Source organism: Nelusetta ayraudi, unplaced genomic scaffold, assembly GCF_046127955.1.
Source record: "Nelusetta ayraudi isolate G7.1 ecotype Tasmania unplaced genomic scaffold, CSIRO-AGI_Nayr_v1 ptg000019l, whole genome shotgun sequence".
Classification (NCBI taxonomy): Eukaryota; Metazoa; Chordata; class Actinopteri; order Tetraodontiformes; family Monacanthidae; genus Nelusetta; species Nelusetta ayraudi.
In genome coordinates this window covers 4,484,960-4,502,500 of record NW_027466069.1, presented here as the reverse complement: position 1 = coordinate 4,502,500, position 17,541 = coordinate 4,484,960, and the positions used below count along the sequence as shown (strand labels likewise).

The 17,541-nt window shown below is 49.4% G+C and overlaps 1 protein-coding gene across 1 annotated transcript in view; it reads left to right on the top strand.

Annotated features, from left to right (window-relative positions):
• Positions 1–17,541, top strand: part of tafa5l (TAFA chemokine like family member 5, like) — a 41,521-nt gene that overhangs the window by 4,188 nt on the left and 19,792 nt on the right. Inside the window, exon 2 of the mRNA XM_076026535.1 lies at positions 8,767–8,916. Coding sequence (XP_075882650.1) covers positions 8,767–8,916 — 150 coding nt within the window. The remainder of the gene's footprint in view (positions 1–8,766; positions 8,917–17,541) is intronic.

Genomic DNA, 17,541 nt, shown 5'->3' with positions numbered 1-17,541 from the left:
AGTTCCGCTGAAGGTTTTTTCTTTGCAGTCGGGTGTCTGGAGTCCAATGCCTGTCCACTTTCCAAATATATTCCATTGGACCCGTTGGATTCGCAATAAACAAAACCAACATCTCGGTTTCCTGCTGTTTTTTTTTTTTTTCTTTTTTTTTTTTTGGTTCGCCTGCAGCTCATGTACAAACAAATCGCTCTCCAATTTTTTTCCTTTCCAACCAAACGTTAACCAGCGTCTTCCGCTGACAGACTTCCAGAGTCGCAACAGCCGCCGACTGTTGGGATGAGTCAGAGTAGGGACGGCGGCGGCGCCGCATTAGCACATCAGACGGCGACGCCGTGTTCCATTTGCAACACATGCCTAATGTCACAACCGACGTGTCACTTTGAATTGAATGATTCAATCGGCGCCTGTTGACACCATCGCTGGGGATCCTGCAGCGACGTCGGGGAAGCAGATCTCTTCCCGCCTGGATGTCGGCGCTCCTTCCCCCGGACGAGGTTGCCGGCTGTGTCACGCCGCGTCCCAGTGACTCGCTGCTGCCCTTTTTTTCCCCCTCCCTTTTTTTTTTTTTTATTTCACAACGGGCACAGAGCTCCATTGACGACCGACTCACCAACGCAGTCGGCGGTCTCTCTCTCTCTCTCTCTCTCCCTCTCTCTCTCTCTCTCTCTCTCTCTCTCCCTCTCTCTCTCTCTCTCTCTCTCTCTCTCTCCCTGTCTCTCTCCCTCTCTCTCTGCGAGGACGACGCGTCCTGTCCAAATCTCATTTTCAAGCCGGTTTTCATCCCCAGTCACTGAAGCGGCCGTTAATTGTGCCTCCTTCTTGTTTCCCCTTTTTATCCGAAGCTCATCGGCTCCTGCCGGATTTCACGGTTGCAAAGTCGTAGCGATGAATCAAAATTGAAAAAAAAAAAAGTCTGCGGCTGGTATTCTCTTTTAAATCTGGCAGCCGTTGTCACGTCGCTAACTAATCAGGGTGGCCGAGAATTGCCCACGTTTTGAAGTGAAAAGGACGATTTTCATCCTGCTCGTCTTCTACACGGGCGACTGGAGGTGCGTGGAGGGGGGGGGGGGGGGGGGGCTTTGATTATGACCTTGGTTGAAAATTCCCAGGCAAATCGCCGCGGCCCACTCCTATAGGCGGTGACGGCGGCGCTGTAAAAGTATGAGCATCTTTATGGAAGAAAATGAAAAGAATTTTTACAGCTAAATCAATTTGGCAGCCGACAAAAAGCTCGTATTTCACCGCCGCCGCTGCCGCCGCCGCAGCCCGGATGCGAGCTCCATCTCGCCCTGACCTCCCCCGTGGCTGAGTGTAGTGCGCCGCTCGGCGAGGCTCCCGCATTGTTATTTTCTCTGCGGAAAGCCATCGGCTCCAAACTGCTCGCCGGCTGGCGGAGTGGTGTGAATGATTGGACTCGCTCGCCCGCTCGCCCGCACGCCCCGGCTCCACTCACTCGCTCGCTCCACGTCCTCTGCCTCGCCGCCGCGATTGTGATTTTTTTATGAGAGGGCCTCACTTGGATATTAAAGGCCCCATAATCGGGTGGTTGCTGTATACTTATGGGGTCACAATAATCTCCTGATGTCCGCCGTCGCTCTGTTTGAGTCTGAGTGGAGATGGCATTCTGGGGTGTAGGGGGTGGGGGGGGAGGGGTGGGCGTCCTGAATGAAAATGGAAGTGAGTCACTGTGGCTTTACAGTCCTCTCTCTCTCTCTCTCTTACTCTCTCTCCATATTACCATTCCGCAGAGCGGCTTTTTTCTTTTTTTCGTCGGGCATATTGCATGGCCGCTTTTTATGCCTGCAGCCTTTTTCTATTCATCCTCAGCCAATTGTCTGCTGCTGCTGCTGCTGCTCACTGTAACATCCCTGCAGCCCCGGACGGCCGGCCTGCCACGTCGCCGCCACGGAGGTCCATCACCTGCCCCTCCCCGCCGCCCCCCCCACCCGGACTCTACACACATGTGGAGCTCGACACAGCGGCGGCTAATTCACAGCCACTCGTAGCACGTCGTGTCGGGGGCGGAGAGGGGGGGGGGGCAACACGCTCCCCGGCGTCCCGCCCTCGGCAATGTCACACAGAAGGCGGCGTTCGGAGGGTGAGGAGTGGAGTGCGAGGAGCCTGGAGAGAGAGAGAGAGAGAGAGAGAGAGAGAGAGAGAGAGAGAGAGCAAGTCCGACTCTGGCTCCCAAAGGGCCGATTCCTCCCGTCGCCGCTGCCGGTAGTTTCAATTTGCCGACTGTGGAGTGAAACCCCTGGACGTGTCTGTTTGCACAATCCAGGGCTGCAGCTTTGGCCTCTGCTCTTCCCGCTCCGCAACAAAGCAGGCTGGATAATTGAGCCTCGTCCCGAAACAGGCCGACACACCCCCCCCCCACCACCGCCACCACCGCCGACTCCACCCCTCCCACCCCGGCCCCGTCACTCCTGATCGTGGCGCCCCGAAATGAAATTGCATACTCAGATGCCATTACAGGCCCCCACCTGACTTCAGCACGGAGCTGTTGGCTTGCATTAATATCGATCGCAACTCTGCCGAGCATCCATATAGCAGCTGGGATCTCAGCGGGGGGGGGGGGGGGGGGACTCGCCACAGCCGAGCCGCATTAACATGTGACACGTTTCGCTCGGCTGCTTCTGGCCCCTTTCGCCAGCGGGAGACGGCGGCCGGCGTCGGTCCGACATCCTCCCGGCTCCACCTGACGTCCTGTTACAGGCACGTCGCCAGCTACGCGTGCCGGCCGGAGTCGAGCCGCTGTTTGATGTCGGCCAACGACGGGCCGAAAGCTTGAAAAGGCGAGATCGGGCCGTTCAGAGTCGGAGGAGCGGCACTGTGGAAGCCAGCGGTGATGAATGGCTTCCCTCCGCCGAGCTGAGATCCGGCTGCGAGATGACGTCGTGGTGCGTGGATGTTGGAAGTCGTGCCGGCGCTCCGGCGCTGACGAGCCTCATGGGCGTCGCACAGAGATTTTACTGCTGGATTTTGCCAGTTGCTGATAACGCCGTGATGTCTCTGCCCTATTTTTTACTTCACTGTCAGAAGAGATGATTAAAGGTCCCATATTCTGGCTGTTTTCAGATCATTTTTCATTCTCCAGTGGAAGTAAAAATCCAAAAACGAAAACAGCTTCTTCGGTTCCGGCATATTTAGCCCTTTGTTTTCAGCCTCCTGTTGAATCCGAGGCTTACGCAAGTCTGTGAGACGCCAAAGACAAGAAGGTCTCAGAGGGCGGAGCCAACGCCTGACTGGGGGTGCAGGCACTGTCCCTCTGGGAGGTTTCAGTGACCTCTGTGACCTCACAAAGGGCTGGTTAACCAGAACTGTGTGTTTTTTTTGTTCGCAACATCAACGTTTTTCTCCGTCAGGTTGCAACTTCGGGTTTAAGGTCACAGACTGTTTTTTTCACAGAGTTTTTTTTTTGGTGTGTGTGCTCAAGAGAGACAAATGACTTTTTCCGCGCGTGGCCCATTTCGCCGCTCCGATGACTCGGTAATGATCGGCGTAATTTGCTGCTGCCGACGCCCCAAACAGCGCGGAAAAGTCGCACGAGGCGGGAAAAAAAAAGAAAAGAAAAGGAGGAACCTGATTGAATCGCGCGCCGCGGAACGGCTGGCGAGGCCGAGGCGGAGCGAGAGGGGCTCATTACAAATTAAAATTTGATCACTTAAGCCCGGGCAAATCAATTTTCGACTGATTACCTGCGCCATTAATATTTATATCAGCTAACACAATGTTTTAAATCTCCCGTAAAAGAGAAAAAAAGATCAGCTGAATTCACATCCGAGCAGCCGCATGTTAATATGATTGTCATGCTCCTTAAACCGCCGGCTTTGTCGGCCGGCCCATTTTCATCCCTGAGAACGGCACTTGAGCGGAGACAGGAACATACAATGGAGAAGCAGATAATCACTCACACTTATTATTGTGTGCCAGTGTAGTGATTAGGGCCTGATTGGCTCTCTCAGGGAAGGAGGGATGGCGGAGGAGGGAGGGAAAGGAAGAAGAAGGGAAGGGAAAAAAAGGAAAAAGGTGCTTAGATTCCGTGCCAGCAAGTTTTTCGCCGAGCCAGTAAGCAGCAGCGGCTCAGGCTGCGTCTTTATGGGAAATAATACCCAACACAATGCACATTGTCATGAATTATTAACCGCGATAGCTTAACGAGGAGGAGTAGGAGGATTTTTTTTTTTTCCTTCTTCTTCTTTTTTTTTTTTTTTTTTTTTGTATTTTAAATAAATACGGTTCTGGCCGGAGTTTGCAGAGCTGCTCTTTTGTAGTAAAACGCTGTAAAAAGCCCTCAGCGCCAACGTCAGCCGACCGCGAGTCATTAGGAGCCGTGACGAGAGGTCGCTTTAATATGGAAATGGTATCTGCGTCGGTGTTTTCATCATATCATTTGATGGCAGATTCCCCAGAGGGGGGAAAAGCAGCTCCGGATCGGGTTGATCGCCGCCGCTTTTGATGTGTTTGCTGAATCTGATAAAGGTGGGTTATCGCAACGGGCGAACTGTACAGATGTAGCTGTACGGTCTTCAAAGAGGAGGAGGAGGAGAAGAAGAGGAGGAACAAGACACGGGGAAGAGTGGCAGAAGAACCAGGACGCTAGGAGATCAGAAAAGAGGAAAAACAGAGAGGAAAGACGGGAGGGCGGAAGAAAAAAGAGAAACGAAGGAGACGCTGGAAGAAGAAATGACCTTAATATGAAACAAAAGCCCGAAGAAGGAAAAGAACCAAGACTGAATGAAGTTGTTTAATATTAACAAGAACAAAGATGAAATTTGAGGGTATTTAATTTAACTTTATGTCCACTGAGTTTAATAATGGATGAAAACCTCCAGTTTTCAAGCAGCCAGCTCGGACTGATCGCTGAGCTCCGCCGCTGTACCCCGGCGGCTCTGAGCTGTTTGCGTGTTTCTGTCCCGTCCCGTCCCATCCCGAGCGAGTGAGTGAGCGTCTCCCCGCCTGCCAGCGCTGCCACTCAGTGATGATAGGGTCATCAGTCAGCGCTGGAGGCGGGGCCTGGTCCCCAGCGCTGGACCTCCTGTGGCCCGTCTTCTCAATGTCATCGCCGACACCGTCGCGGCGACACGTCATCCTTCACCCGGCCGCCACCGCCGCCGGCGCCCCCTGCCGCATTTGTGTTAGAATGTTAAAAATAGCGACGAGGTTGACGAGGAAGATCTCCGCCGCTCGGAGCGACGGGAGCTCTGGGGTCAAAAGGTCACGGCACGATCGCATCATCAGGAAGCTGCGTGTGGAAGTTTCAGGTGGGCACGTCGGTGGAACTTCTGCAAAGCCAAACTTGGGCTCCGCTTGGTTCCGCCTCCCCGAGCAGGTGGGCGGAGCTTCAGGCTTCAGGACAGGAGCTGCAAGGAGCAGAGCTTCGGCTTCTCGGTGTGGAAAGACCCGCTGCTGCCTCCAGGGCGGTTGTCTCGTCCAAGGTGCTCCGTGCACGTGAAGGTCCACGACTCACCGAAGGGTTTACAAAACCTCGCTGACCTCCGCAGTCCACCAGGAGGAGCCAATGAGGAAGAGGACTGGCGCGCCCTGGATGGATGGATTCATCTGTCACTTTGTCAGTTTTTGTGTCATAAGAAAAACTCCGCCAACAGTGACAAGCTCGGATCTACAAAGAATGGAGTGCAGCGTTAAATTGTGGTGTTTTTTGCGGCGACTCTGCGGCCGTAATCTCCGCCACCTTTGCTTCGTTTCCACACAGGTTTTTCGCTAATGATATGCAGGTGCGAAAACGCCCAGAAATGCGGCACGTGAGGAGTCAGAAGCCACTTTTCACCTTTACGTCCCCTCTGTGGATAGGACGCGCTGTTTTCGCTGCTGTTTGCTTGTGGCTTTCGTTCTTTGACCACTAAATTATCGTGTATTGTGTCCTGATTGGCTGCTACTGGCTAGCGTTCCTACCCTAGCCAACGTTCCTGACCCAGACGACAGTTTTTTTTATTTCTCAGAGCTCCAAAAACTGAACATCGCAACTGAACATCTTCCACTCTCTAAATTCTAAAACCGTGAAAGAGCGATGGGTGTTGGGAGTAAAACAGTTGAACATTTTGGAGTGTGTGAATGGTACACACGCACTGCACTCAAACCCTGGGGTGTTCAGTTGCACCGGTGTTCATTTTAAGCAACACTGTCATCTGGAAAATTTTCCAAAAATCTGTCGCCAGGAGCCAGTCATTGCCGCTGGATGAGTCATTTGTGTTCTGGCATCAGACGAGTCTCTGAGGCTGCTGAGCAGACCTGGACACGGCTGTACGAAGAGAGAGAGAGAGAGAGAGAGTGAGTGTGTGTGTGTGTATGCGTGTGTGTCTCTCTGTGTGTGTAAATGGCGGGGTTTGACCTCCCAGGTTCAACATAATCCACCTTCACTGAGCTGATTTCATTTCATCGCCGGTCTGACAGGAACACTGGAAGAATATATATATATATATATATATACATATATATATATATATATATATGTATATATATATATATATATATATATATGTATATATATATATATATATATATATATACTAGTGGTGTAAAGACAAACCGATTTGAATCGCTTATCGGTTTGTGACGTATGCGATCCGAGTGCATCGGTTGATGGAGCCCTGGATCGGTAAAGATCGGTAAAGTGAAAATAAGCACTTGTGGTTAAATTGTCCATTTGTATTGAATCGCACTGAACCGAATCAGATCGAGTCATACCATATTATTAACTATTTTTAATGAATCGTCCCTGAATCGGATCGTAGCTCGTGAATCGAGATTTGAATCGGATCGTTTTGTGAGTGAAAGATTCACACCCCTAATATATACATACTCACAAACACATACATCTATGTGCTGCATATATAGAAGACTTTCTATTGCTATTCCCTCAAATAGTTGAGGGAATAGGTGTAGGTGTAGTAAGTTGAGCCCAACTTTTCCGAGCTCTTCCGTTCAGTCATTTGGAGATTTATTTGCTTGGTTCTCTCGTCCTTATTGGTTTTGTGAGGCTCCGGTTATTGAATCTCCCTTTTTTACCTTTTCCTTTTTGTTTTGTTTTTTTCTCTCTCTGAAACGTTGTTTTAATTTAAGTGCCGGCGTAGAGTTTTATTGTTGCATCGGTTCATTATTATTTTTCGAGCCCTGAAGCCATTTTATTCCATTAAAACTTGCTTATCTTTTAGCGGCAGGATATTAGAGTCAATTATCAGCGGAAACACTGCGGAAACATCTGGAAAAAAAGGTAATTAAACGTTACCTAAATGCACCCTGAATGTTCCACTCAAACAAAAAGCGCCTTATGCATTACGCTACTATACTGATACTAAAAGGTGAGCATGAAGCGGATGTTACTGTCAATAATTTCATTATTTGTAATCTTCAATCTGGTGGTCAATGAAGTTCTCTTTTCACGACAGGAACTAAAGTTATTACGTCCCCTCCGTCCCGTCCTGTCCTCATCCCTCCGCACTGCTGCAGATCTAGCAGTCGAGAGAAAAGAGGCCAAATGGCAAAGCAGAACCAGGGGACAGAGTTTGTGAAATTGCTGTTTCTGGTTAGTGGGAGAATCTTAGTTTCTCAGTGGGGAAAGGGGCTGGACTTTCCTGACTAGGACTAAAACGCACCAAACTTTTTGGTCAGTGCCACTGGCAGACTGGACTGGACTAAACTGGACTTACCTGGACCAGACTGGATGGGACTGGACTAAACTAATTTGGACCGGACTGAACTCAATTAACTAGACTAAACTAGACTAGACCGGACTGACCTGGACTCGACTGAACTGGACTGCAAGGCAGGTCAGTTTAGTTCACTCACATGCTCCTGCTGCTGCTGCTGCTGCTGCTGCTGCTGTTGCTGCTGCTGCTGAAGCTTCAGTATGACTTTTTTTTGTTGCCTTGCAGTCAAACTGGTGCCATCACAGATGTGCAGCCATAACTTTGCCGTGGGCACCAACACACCCCTGTTCCCTGACAGACGCTGGCTTTTAAACGCTGTGCTGGTAACATCTGGATGTTCCCTTTTTTTCTTCTTATTCCATTTTTTTTTTTTTTTTACCTTCCTCTGACTGGAGGCCAGAATGTCTCACACTGTTATCGAACTGAGCTTTTCTCTCTTATTTTAACTTTCCGAATGTGCAATATTAAAAAAAAAAATGCAGATCAACACTTTTTTAATATTTTTTCCCTTCCCTTTTTTCTTTTTCTTTTATTTTACACTGATCTGCTCCTTGGTAATGGAAGATCTCTTGATATTCCTTCCTGCGACATGCTGAGTCTTTGAGGACGCCTCGGCTTTGCTCACTGCTTTAAAGCTCAAAGCTCAAAGCTGAAAAGGAGACTTTGACATCCATCCTTTATCTTTTCCATGGCTCCTATTCACTCCAAATTCCTTGTCCTTTGATGCCGGAGGAGAAATTAGAGCTCATACAGTTAGGATAGCAAACACACACACACACACACACACACACACACACACAAAGCATGTTGTTGTTGTTTTTATATGCGCGTAATGTGCTTTATAGGGCATAAATTAAAAGTGCCTCATAAATAATACACATTTGAGGTGGGTGTTTGTTTATTATTTATTATTTCCTGCAATAATTTAGAGAGTGAAACATTTTTTTTTTACCTTACAGGTCAAATATATTTAAAACACAAATCAAACAAAATCTGATTCTTTAAAGGCTCTTCCTCATAATCTGTCATCCAGCGCCCATCCCTCCGTGAAGCCTTCGTCATGCTAACTGGATGTGCTTCTTGCTCCTTGCTGCAGGCCAGCTGGCGGTGGGCACCTGCGAGATCGTGATGCTCAACAGGGACAGCAGCCTCCCCCGGCGGACCATCGCCAGGCAGACGGCCCGCTGCGCCTGCCGGAGAGGTCAGATCGCCGGGACCACCAGGGCCAGGCCGGCCTGTGTAGACGGTAAGCCGGGTGACCTTCCTCTCAAACCTGTCACAAGCTAGCTGGACGGTCGGGGAGGGGAAAGGCTCCGCAGATGGTAGTTTCCCTGTAATTGAATTGCACCTTTGTTTTGGCAGCAGGTTAAACATTCTATTTATTTACTTATTTATTTAATTTTCAACAACAAAAAAGATTTGATTTTCCTCTGAAAACTGGAACAGCTGCGCTTGTCCGTTTGAAAGCCGCAGAGTTTCCTCTGTCAGGTCGCATTCTTCAGAGTCTCTTAACGTCAAAGTGCATGAGCTGAATTCCACTCCGCTCAGAAACGTACAGTCAATTCGTGCTGTGTTCAACCTTTCATCCAACCTTGCCAGGAAGCTGGATCGAAGTCTCACTCTAAAGTGATGCGACAAACAGACAAAGGCTGCCAGCGAGGTTTTCTTCAGCCTGTCAGAAAAACACTAGAAAACATCAGGAAAAGTGCAAACCCGAGTCCTGCCAGTCCTTTATAAAATGAAGACACACTTACTCAATTACTTAATGAACAAGGGAAAAGTAGATGTGTTCAAACATTTTGGGGGAAAAAAAAAAAAAAAAGAAACTGGGCCGACACGGTGGTGCAGTGGTTAGCGCTGACAGCATGAAAGTAGAAGGGATTTATTAAGTTGGGTAAGCTTGACCTATTCCTGCGATCTTGAAGACGTTTTGCCTCTCATCTGAAAGGCTTCTTCAGTTCACTGAGGAAGCCTCAACCGAACCCTTCTACTGTTAGATGCCATGGATGGCTGAGAACCTTCACAGACTGAAAGCGAGAAGGTTGCGGGTTTGTGGCATGCAACGTGCATGTTGCATGTTCTTCCCCGCGTCTCTATGTGACTTCTCTCCAGGTTCCCTGGCTTCCTCCCACAGTCCAAAAACATGCATGTGAGGTGAAACGGGAACTCTAAATTGTCTGTAGGTGTGTGTGTGAGAGAAAATGGTTGCTTGTCTCTATGTGGCCACGCGATGAACCGGCGACTTGACCAGGGTGTCACCCTGCCTTCCCCCTATGACAGCTGGGAGAAGCTTCAGCAGACCCCCGTAAGCCTGAGTGCTGTATTATAATGGACGAACGGATAGGTGGAGAAAAAAATAGCACTTTTGTACCGATTATGAAAAAAAAAAAAAATCTAATTATCACGTAAATATTTTTGATTCTTCTTGAAGACTTGCTATCAGCAGAGGTGCTGATGCCACACCTCCCGATCCGGAGGCGGCGATTCATTTTCCTTTCAATCATGTTTGAGGTCGATTTTCGATACTCAAAACACGGCCCTGCTCCGCCGGCATTGATATTCTGGAGAGATTGATCCTCCCACGCCGCGCACATCAGTCAAGACACAGAGGGGCTGTTGTGTATTTTTCACCGAGCGCCGTTCCGGTCTACCAGGAATGCCGATGAAGGCGCAGCGGTCCCGGCGGGAAAACACCAAAATAACAAGTTGTAAACAAAATTAACGACGGCGGAGACAAAATGCGGCGGCGGCGGCGGCTGCAGAAGCAATGGAAACGAACATCAATAACTGCGGCGATGGCGAGCGGAGCCATTAACTCACCTCGCAAGAGCTTTTTTTTTATTATTATGATTATTATTATCATTCCGGCTAACAGCAGACATCTTGAAGTAATGGGAACGCGTTGACAAATCATAACGGCCAAATCACAGGTGTAGCAGACAGCGTTAATGATAGGTTCCCGGTTAAGGTGTGCGAAGCGCAACACCTGAGTGGTGGTGTCGGCGGCGGTGTAGCCATCATCATTATTGGAGTTATTTTAGTCGGCCACGCCCACGCCGAGGAGCCGATTTATTCGCGAAACGCTGCTAAATCATCGTTAGCGTCACGGCGACAAATTCCAGATTGGAACCTTGAATAAATGAGTAGTTAATTTTCGTTTACAATGTAAAATAATGATATTTGTGTTCTGTCAACTGACAAAAAAAGAAAAGAGAAAAACCTTCAAGCAAATTTTCACGATATTTACTCTCAAGAGAAAAATGAAACAACTCGGTCAATGAAAAAAGGGAGCCTGTCCTGTACAGTCCATGAGATTACCCAGAATATTAGTAATACAAAGACCATTTGTGCATGAATCCAATTGGCTGCAAGCAGCTCTGCAGATGTGAGGTCACCTCCCCCTCGTAATTTTGCCTTCGCTTTTCACTGCCGTGGTGAAACATCTGCCACCTTCTCCTTCTTCTTCTTCTTCGTCTTCTTCTTCTTCTTCTTCTTCTTCTTCTTCTTCTTCTCCTTCTTCAATGACCTCTGGTGCCTTTGTTGAGACGTTGCCATGGTTCACGGCGGCTTTGACACGAAAGGTTTTTGCATCAGAAAGGGTGGCGAGCCAACAAACTCACTTCCTGGTTCGTCTGTGAGGAGAAACGTATGGCGGAGGAGGAGCTTCGGGCGAGAGTCAGCAAACTTCTTCTTCATCATTACTTGTTTCAGAATGTTTCAGGATCTCTTTGACTTCTCGGAGTTCATTCATTTTGCATCCTGCAAGCAGACGAATGGAGCCAGATGGAATAACAACAATAGAGTTCACCGCCGAGGTCGCGTCGATTCAACAGCAACGGCAACAATCCCGCCTGATGAGGTTCTCGTTGCCTTTTCGCCGCCGCTGACTCACTCGTCCGCGCGACCTCCAGCCGCCCGACAACAACCGGAACAGATGAAAATGCATTAAAACATCTTTTCATTCATCCTTCGTCCCCCTCACCACCGCCTCCTTCAAAAAGAAACGCGGCAGCCCGCCTGCGAGACTCGCGCAGCGTCAAGAAAAGCCTGCGGGCGACGGGAGAGGAAAAAAATAAATAAATAAAACATGCCTAGCTGCGTGTTTGCAGCCGGCTGCCCTCCGCCTGCACCGCCGCTCCTCCCCAGAGACCACGTCTCCGCCGCGGCCCCATTTACTCAAACACAGTCAAGTTCGTGAATGAAATCGTTTGAAGCGGAAATGATGCGCGTCCGTCCATTCTGTTGCTGCAGTAATTACAACACTCTGGCAAAGAGTTTCGTCAGAATCTGTAGGATATTTTTTCTCTATCGCCACGTTCAGTCCGTTCAGTCACATGAGACACTTGTTGCTCGATCATTTGTGGGACGTTTTTTTTTTTTTATGTCTTCTCGTATTTAAAGCAGCCAATAGGACCAATATCTTAAAGAACTTAAGAAGAAGGAGGTAAAGAAGAAAACTTGAGCCTTGAGTTGATTTCACGTTTTCAGTTTTTTTGGTTTGTTTGTTTTCAACTCAAGTCGGAAATTAACATTGTGTCCTATTTGCAGATTTTTTTTCTCTATTATTTTTTTTAGTAGTGACATAAACCTACAGAAAAAATCTGAACCAGTTTATAAAGGTTCGAATTTGCTGCATTCTTCTGTTTTGGTCGTATTCTTTATTTTTGCAACCATTTTTGGCGGTCCCTGCTGGTCAAACAACAGAATGGCGGTTTTTGGCCTTCTTTTTTTAAACAAATGAAGGAGTCAAAATCAGATCTCCACCGTAACTGCAACCTGGTTGATTTGTCCAAACAGGAAGTTCATGCCCGTCCATGGTCAAAGACGACCAGTAGGGGGAGCTGCGCAGTTCTCCTCCAGGTTTTTTTTTTTTTTTTTTTTTTTTACGCTCCAGAGCTCTCGCTCTCTCTCTCATTGGACAGAATCCCAGGGAGCTGCGGCACATTCCACCATTTCATTGGCTCCCGTCGCGCTCTGCTGCCCCGCAGAGACCTTGGACCGCCGCTTCCTCGCCGCTGCCTCCGCCACCATTTGCGCTCTACAGCTGCCAATTAACTTACCGAGGGGCCTGTGATTACAGCAGCGGGAAATTAATTATTAGCAGTTTCCCCCTCGCTGTCGCACGCTGCACACCACTAAATAGCCGCCGCGCTTTAATGCTGAACCTGTTGCTGAGGAGCTCTCTCTCTCTCTCTCTCTCTCTCCCTCTCTCTCTCTCTCTCTACGAATGCTGCCAGCTGTGATGCTGCCATGCAAGCGTTTTCTCATGTGACGGGTCTAATGGCACCGCCGCCACCGCCGCCCTGATATCCGCTCTGACCTTTAGCTCCCAGTTGTTCGCTTTCACTCGCCTTTTGATGCGAATTCCCTCAAACGGCCCGGCTTGCCCTTCTAAGCACTTTAGCTGATTCACTTATTTATTTATTATTTATTTATTCTCTAACCTCATAAACGTGTTTGTTCATGGTTTGTTCATGTGCGTCGCTGAGCCTCCAGAACACGTTCACTGAGCTTTTTATGGGTGCAGCGAGGGCCAGCAGCAGCAGCATCAGCAGCATCAGCAGCGGTGGCAACCGCGACGGCAGCAGCAGCAGCAGCAGCAGGGGTCCAATCGCTGCCTTTTAAAATCCGCTGGTGCGAGAGTTATTTCTTGACGGTGGAGGAAACTGTCACCAGGCGACTGTGGAGAGCCTGGAAACTGCACAGATGTTTGTTGGTTTTTTTCTCTCTCTCTCTCTCGCTGTAGTTTGTCCATGTTTTTTTTTTCTTCTTCTTCTTTTGTGTGCACGGTCGGCTCTCTCTTGTTCGAAACGTTTGGTGGCTGTGTTTACACTGTGTCGTCCCAGAGGTTCCGTGTTTTTTGCGAATATTAATCTGTCTGCAACTTGCCTTTGAATTTTCAGGAAATCAGGCAAAAAACGAAAACTAAATTGTTTCCTTTTTTTGTTCCCTCCGCTTTTTGGAGAAACTCTCTTTTTGAGGGAAATCGTCCTTTTGTGATGTCACAAGGGGCACTGATACCCCACACCCCCAGCCAGATGTTGGCTCCGCCCACTATAACCGCCCTGCTTTTATGTGTCCTTTCAAGCGGGCTGGAGGCTAATATTTGTGTTTCCTGGTCGTGGAGAGAGTTGGACTGAACTGGCAAAAACTTACAGAATTTTCGAAAGAAGAAAGACTCTGGAAGCGTGAAATAACTTTCAGTAGCTGATTTCGCTTTTCTCGCCCTTCTTTCATCTCAAGTCGTTTCCAGGTCAAAGCCAAATAAAACATTAATGCACTTGTCTGCGTTGTGCTGAATGCGGCGGGGAGGAGACCATCTTAGAGGGCATGAAATCCGGGCTGTGTAAAACTAAAAAACTGCATCGTGCCTTCGCTGGGAGGCAGGGAAGCCTGAAAAAAAAAAAAAAAAAAAAAAAACAGCTTCCAATAAAGGAAGAAAAATATCAGAAGCGTCCAATGATTTCACTGGAGGTGGCCGCGTCTCGTCCTCGGCAAGAAACGACTCAATCAACCAACGAACGCTCGTCTCCTGTCGGTGCGAGCCGTCAAAAAAAAAACCCAGCCGACTGTTCAGGCGGCGCTGCTAACCTGCGACTGGCTGTTTTTTCCCTCGGCGTCGCCGTATCTGCCTGACCTTTTGGCAATCTAAATGAAGCGGGTGGGCGTTAATGGACCTGTCTGTTCCTTCAGCCGTCTGTTTGCTCGTCTGACATGTGAAATACTTCATGTGCGGCTGCCTGGATTATTAATGCGGCGGGAACAGCGCTCATCTCCAAGTCAAGTGCTGGTGAAACTTTAATAAACATCCTCTCGCGCCCTGAAGGTCTCGAGTAGAAAAAAAAAAAAAAAAAAACAGCCGGCTTCGCTGCTGCAATCTCGCCATTCAGTCATTTTTTTTTTTTTTGACACATTTTTATATTCGACCGGCTTCCTTTTTCTTTTTCTTTTCTTTTTTTCCCTCTTTAAAGCGCTTTAATTCCTGCAGCGGTTGCAGGCGACTCTCGTCATCCCTGTTTCCTGTGAGCAGAAACGCGGCCCGATCACTTACAGTAGCTGCGTTTGATGTCTGACAGTGTCTCCGGCCGTCAGGGTTTTCCAGCCGGGCGCTCGTCTCGTCTCTCCGCCGTTTCCTCTCCTAATTGAGTGGAAGCTGGAATTCCAGGCTTTGGTTTCTGCTCGGCGCTGAGTTGAGATGTTTTTTTCTCCCGCTCTAAAGTTGAAGCGAGCGAACAATCGAACGCGTGTTATTATCTCGTTGTTGCAATTTATTCCAGCGACCCCCTGAAGGCACCGCCGGTCGCTCAGCTTCACCCCCCCCGGTGAATAAAGTTTGCATGCATCGCGTTGAACGTTATTGGCGGCAGCTGCTCCTGCTACTTGTTTGCTCTGCACTTCCTCCTTTCACCTTTTCCTGCTGTTCGACTCCAGGAACTTCCTTTCATCCGCTGTTTCCAGAACGCATCTTGACTTGACTTATTTCTTCTTCTCTTTCTTCCCGTGCAGCCAGCAGTGTCGGCGCACTGGCAGTTCTCGCCCGCTGCGCGCCGTACACAGGAGGATTACGTGCCTTCTTTTTCCTTCTTCTTCTTCTCTTCCTTCTCTTGTCTCCGTGCTCTCGCTCTAATCTGCCCTCCCTCCAGCCGTCGCCGCTCGGCCCGTCGTTGCCATGCCACCACGTCAGACTGTAATCACATGAAGCTCGATGGCCGGCGCGATAAGAGTCTGCTGGCTGCAGCCAGACTGTTTATATGCTGCTGCCGCCACCGCCGCCGCAGCAGCCGCTCTCACACTGGCTGAATGATTATTGACAGCAAATGGGGCGCAAAATGCAGATGACGCCGGTTGCACACTGGAGTGGCCCCGTGCAACGGCGCACACGCCCGCCGGACTACGAGCCGTTTGGTTTAAAGACACGCTCGTATAACACAGCTTTTGAGATAACTTCGGGGCTGAAACATGTTTTTTAAGAAAATTTAATTAAAAGTTTCTGGCTTGACGACTTTCAGGCACAATTATTTTTAAATTAACATGGCCGTCATCCCAGATGGGATGTCCCCCCCCCCCGCCTCCCCAAAAAATCCTCTCTGTATACGTCACATCTCCATCTGGCGAGGAGCTCGTGGAAAGCGTCCGGAGAGAGTTGAAGGTGATTGTTGGAACGCTGCTGCTGCTGCTGCTGCTGCTACGAGCTCAGTCAAGAGCTGGCGGCGACAGTGGTGGTGGTGGGTTTTTGTTATGTTCTCTAACAGGGGAAAAATTAAAAAAAATTAACTCAGAAGCCATAGCAAAAGTAAAGAACCTGGGCTGAAACACTGCTGATTGGCTGCATAACTCGAAGAGTCATCAGTTGATTGATAAGGTCGTCTATTGGAGGTCAAGTTGAGGTCAGTAGTTGTTATTTTTGGGGGGCTTTATGCAGCACAGTGACCCTCTGAACACGACCGTAGTGCTGGGTGCTCACAGCCAGGGCTGTTTTCCGTGCAGGGAGATAAGCTGATATCGCCGAGCTTCCACTCAGCCTCATTTCGCGCTGTGTGACTGAGCGAACCGCCGCCCACCCAAAGATGCGACTTTGCTGCCGAATCAGTTTAATTAACCGCCCCCCCCCCTGCCCCCCTAAATAAAAAAAAGTCATCACCGCTGGGAAGCGTGGAGGCTTTACAGCCTCGGCTGCGTTTGCGACCAGTGTAAACTTTTATTTTTCTGTTATCGTAATTAGCAAGGAGGCGCCGGCGTGGCCGCCTCCCGGTGGCAGGTCGTGCAGCGTGCAGGAAATTGATCCATCGATCGCAGTTTTAATTAACGGCAGCCGGCGAAGAGGCTGCCGGAAAAACTTGCTACTTTTGATTTTTTTTTGAGAGTTTATTCTCCCCAGCGTGGCTCGTGAACTAATCTGCTTTTCAAATTACCAGAAGAGTCGCCCACTTCATTGTTTTGGTCGTTTGCGCTTCCTTTCATGTCGACGAGCGTCATTCTGCTGCTGCTGCTGCTGCTGCTGCTGCTGCGGCTGGGTTGTTTTTTTCCCCTCCTCCTCTGAAACATTTCACAAACTGTCACCGGAGCTGCCTTTTCCTGTCTCCTGTACCTCATCTAAATACATTTTAAATGAGCCGCCCGAGGCTTTGGTTAAAAATTTGATGTTATTTCTTTGCATCTGCACCGGCTTAATTTCATCAGAAACTGCAAACACGTCTAATTCGAGGACTCGGTGAACCCCTCCACCGCCCCCCGACCCCCCCGACCCCCCCGACACCACCACCACCACCGCCACCACCCACCCAAGTTGCGCCGGGACGGGATAGGATGGGATGGGGGCGGGGCCGGGGGCGGAGCTTGGCAGCGTGCGATGGAATGGGACAGATGGTCTCGCGTGTGATCCGGTTGGAGGTCCGGAGCCGAACCCCAGCAGGGACCCTGGCAGCTGACGAGGGGGAGCTGGCCTCACGTTCACCCTCCCCCGGGTGGAGGGGGTGGAGGGGGCGGGGGCGGGGAAATGAGGCCACCCAGGTGCCATCCAGAGTCACTTCCTGTCTGGCTCTCCCCAGCAGTTTGGCCTCAGAAATAATAAGACGTCAAGTGCGGCAGGAACCAGGCGGTTTTGACCGCGGGCTGCTGCAACCTTCACAGCATTGTATCAACCGCCCGCCCGCCCACCGCTCCAACCCATCCTTGAATGGAAAATGAATGGTTCATTTTGATATTTGAGCGCCTCTACTTAGCCGGCCGACATCAGAAACACTCGAAGCTGGCGATGGTAAAAGCTTCTTTTTTTTCATGTTTCAAGTGCAACTTTGAGAATTTTCCAAACGCCGGTATAATGAGAGTGTCTGTGGCTGGCTTTCAAAGTTGGCTTTGAGATTTTAGCCCC